Raw genomic sequence first — 2,781 nt, 5'->3', positions numbered from 1 at the left:
CTTCCTTGTCTTCCAAGCCATCCGATGAAGAATCTGCATCTTGATCTCCGCAATAACTTTATCCCCCGAATGATTGAAATTGTCAAAGAACTTCCTATTCCGTTCCCTCCAGATATTATAGACCGTTACCGATAGACCATAGTGGAGACCCATTTCTCCGGCGGTTCATACTTCCATTGACTAATACGATCTTGAGTTGGCAGTTTCTTCTGACACGCCATCCACATGCAAAGAGCATGTTTAGGAACATATGCTTTATTCCAAACGAGTTTATACCAATGCACAACCGGCTTCACCTCTTGGATAGTATTCCAAGCCAATTTTACCTCAAAGTCACCCCGTGAAAGTTTATTATCAAGACATCTGACCTTATCCTCCACTTGACTGGGAAACGGAATCAGGACACTTTGCAGCTGAGGATATTGTTGAATCCAGTCCACCGGCCAATTTGTACCAAATCGCTGCATTATATCAGATACCGTGGAGTTATTGTGAAATCCCTGGCCATTAATGAATCTATAAGTAAGAGATTGAATGAGAGGACCCGACTCGCTCCATGTATCTTCCCAAGCATGCGTAGATAAACCATTTCCCACATTATAGATAAAGAATCTCCGGCAATGAGATCTTAAGTCTAAAAGGCTTCGGAGAATCCACGACCACTCATTCCTCTTCTTAATAACCCAGAAATTACGTCCCCGAACACAGTGAGACTGAATCCAAGAGACCCACATAGTGTGTCTGCCCTTTAGAATATCCCAAATATGTTTAAAAAGAAGACACCTATTCCAATTCGCAAGTCTTTTCATACCAAGACCCCCACTTTGAATAGGCAAGCAAACTGTATCCCRAGCAACTCGACATTTACCCATCTGACCCTCTGCTTTATTCCATAAAAAATTACGAAAAAGCTCCTCTATTTCATGGATTATGGTTGCCGGTACTAAGAATACCGACATCCAATATGTTTGCATTGAGTGGAGCACTGAGATAATTAGTTGTCGACGCCCTCCATAGGAGAGGAATTTATTCTTCCAGTTTAAAAGTCGAGATTTAAGCTTTAACACAAGGGGATTAAAATCACGTACCTTCAGACGAACCGGAGAGAGAGGAACTCCTAAGTAGCGTATAGGGAAAACCCCTGGCCGAAAAGATAAAGTATCACGTATAAGAGTTTGGAAAACCCCAAGCAACTATTTCAAGCAACTCGACATTTACCCCAAGCAACTCGACATTTACCCATCTGACCCTCTGCTTTATTCCATAAAAAATTAYGAAATAGCTGCTCTATTTCATGGATTGTGGTGGCCGGTACTAAGAATACTGACATCCAATAAGTTTGCATTGAGTGAAGCACAAAGATAATTAGTTATTCAGACGTTAATGTGAGTAATTGTGGTATAATGGTACTAAATGGGTCATAATTAGCCTAATCAGACGTTAATGTGAGTAATTGAGGTAGAATGCGTCTTAATTGTCCTTAAAGGGACCATTTGGTGTTCATGGATATAATGGGCCTATTTCTCCTTAATAAGTCCAAGTGGGTCAAAATGACACTAACTAGCTCATAATTTTTCTAATTAGACCCTAATGGGATTAATTGGACCATTTCTCCAAAAGAAGTCTAATTGGGACAAGATGACCCTAAATCGGTCATAATTAGTCTAACAAGTGGGTAAAGTGAGTAATCGATGCAGAATGGGTCTTAAGGGTCCTAAATAGGTCCATGTGGCCTTAGTGGGTGTAATAGGCCTATTTCTTTTAATCGAGTCATTTGGGCCAAAATGACAATAAATGGATCATCATTAATCATATTAGACCCTAACGGGTTTAATAGGGCCATTGTTTCCATAGGGAGTCTAATTGACTTGAAATGACACTAATTGGGTCATTTTTAGTTTGATCAGACCTTAATGTGTATAATGGGGTAATTCCTGTATTTGAATCCAATTGTGTAATAATGATACTAAATGGGTCATAATTAGTCTTATTAGACGTTAATAGGAGTAAATGAGTAGAATGGATCTTAATGGGTCCATTTCCTGTTAGTGGATATAATGAACCTATATCTCTTTAAAAAAATCGAATTAGGTCAAAATGTCACTAAGTAAATCATAATTTCTCTCTTTAGACCCTATTGGGATTAATTGACCCATTTATCCCAAAGGAGTCTAATTGGGTCAAGATGACACTAAATGGGTCATAAATAGTATAGTTTTCTCCAACTTGAGTCTAATTGAATCATAATGGTACTAAATGGGTCATAGTTATTCAAATCAGAAGTTAATGGGAGTACCTAAGGTAGATTGGGTCTTAATGGTCCATAACGGGTCCATTTGTTTTTAGTGGATATAAACGGCCTATTCCTCCATAATAAGTCCAATTGGGTGAAAATGACACTAGCTAGGTCATACTTTCTCTCATTAGACCCTAATGGGATTAATTGGCCCTTTCTCCAAAAGGAGTCTACTGAAAGGGGAAGAGTTTCCCCAGGCAATTTTATAAAGACAGTAAAAAGCGTCACCAATACAAAAGCAATCAGCAAGAAAAACTACGGCAACTTTGACTCACAACCAAAGTCATAAGGAGCCAAAAATGACAAAGGGAAATACACCAAAACATAACAACACCAAACGCCAAAAAACAAAAGGCAAGAAAAACCCATAAGATCCAAAACCGAAAGAGCACACCACCCACGTAGTCACATACCATTGGACTTCATTAGCTTCCTTGTCTTCCAAGCCATCCGATGAAGAATCTGCATCTTGATCTCCGCAATAA

The 2,781-nt window shown here is 39.0% G+C and overlaps 1 protein-coding gene across 1 annotated transcript in view; it reads right to left on the bottom strand.

The window, feature by feature from the left end:
• Window positions 1–125: 125 nt before the first annotated feature.
• Window positions 126–2,781, bottom strand: part of LOC112524959 — a 5,360-nt gene continuing 2,704 nt past the window's right edge. The window contains exons 3-4 of the mRNA XM_025134902.1: window positions 327–1,193; window positions 126–209 (exon numbers count right to left, since the gene is read on the bottom strand). Coding sequence (XP_024990670.1) covers window positions 126–209; window positions 327–1,193 — 951 coding nt within the window. The remainder of the gene's footprint in view (window positions 210–326; window positions 1,194–2,781) is intronic.

The sequence above is a fragment of the Cynara cardunculus genome (genome assembly GCF_001531365.2).
Source record: "Cynara cardunculus var. scolymus isolate 2C chromosome LG 13, CcrdV1, whole genome shotgun sequence".
NCBI classification, from domain to species: domain Eukaryota; kingdom Viridiplantae; phylum Streptophyta; class Magnoliopsida; order Asterales; family Asteraceae; genus Cynara; species Cynara cardunculus.
This window is presented reverse-complemented; position numbering and strand designations above follow the sequence as displayed.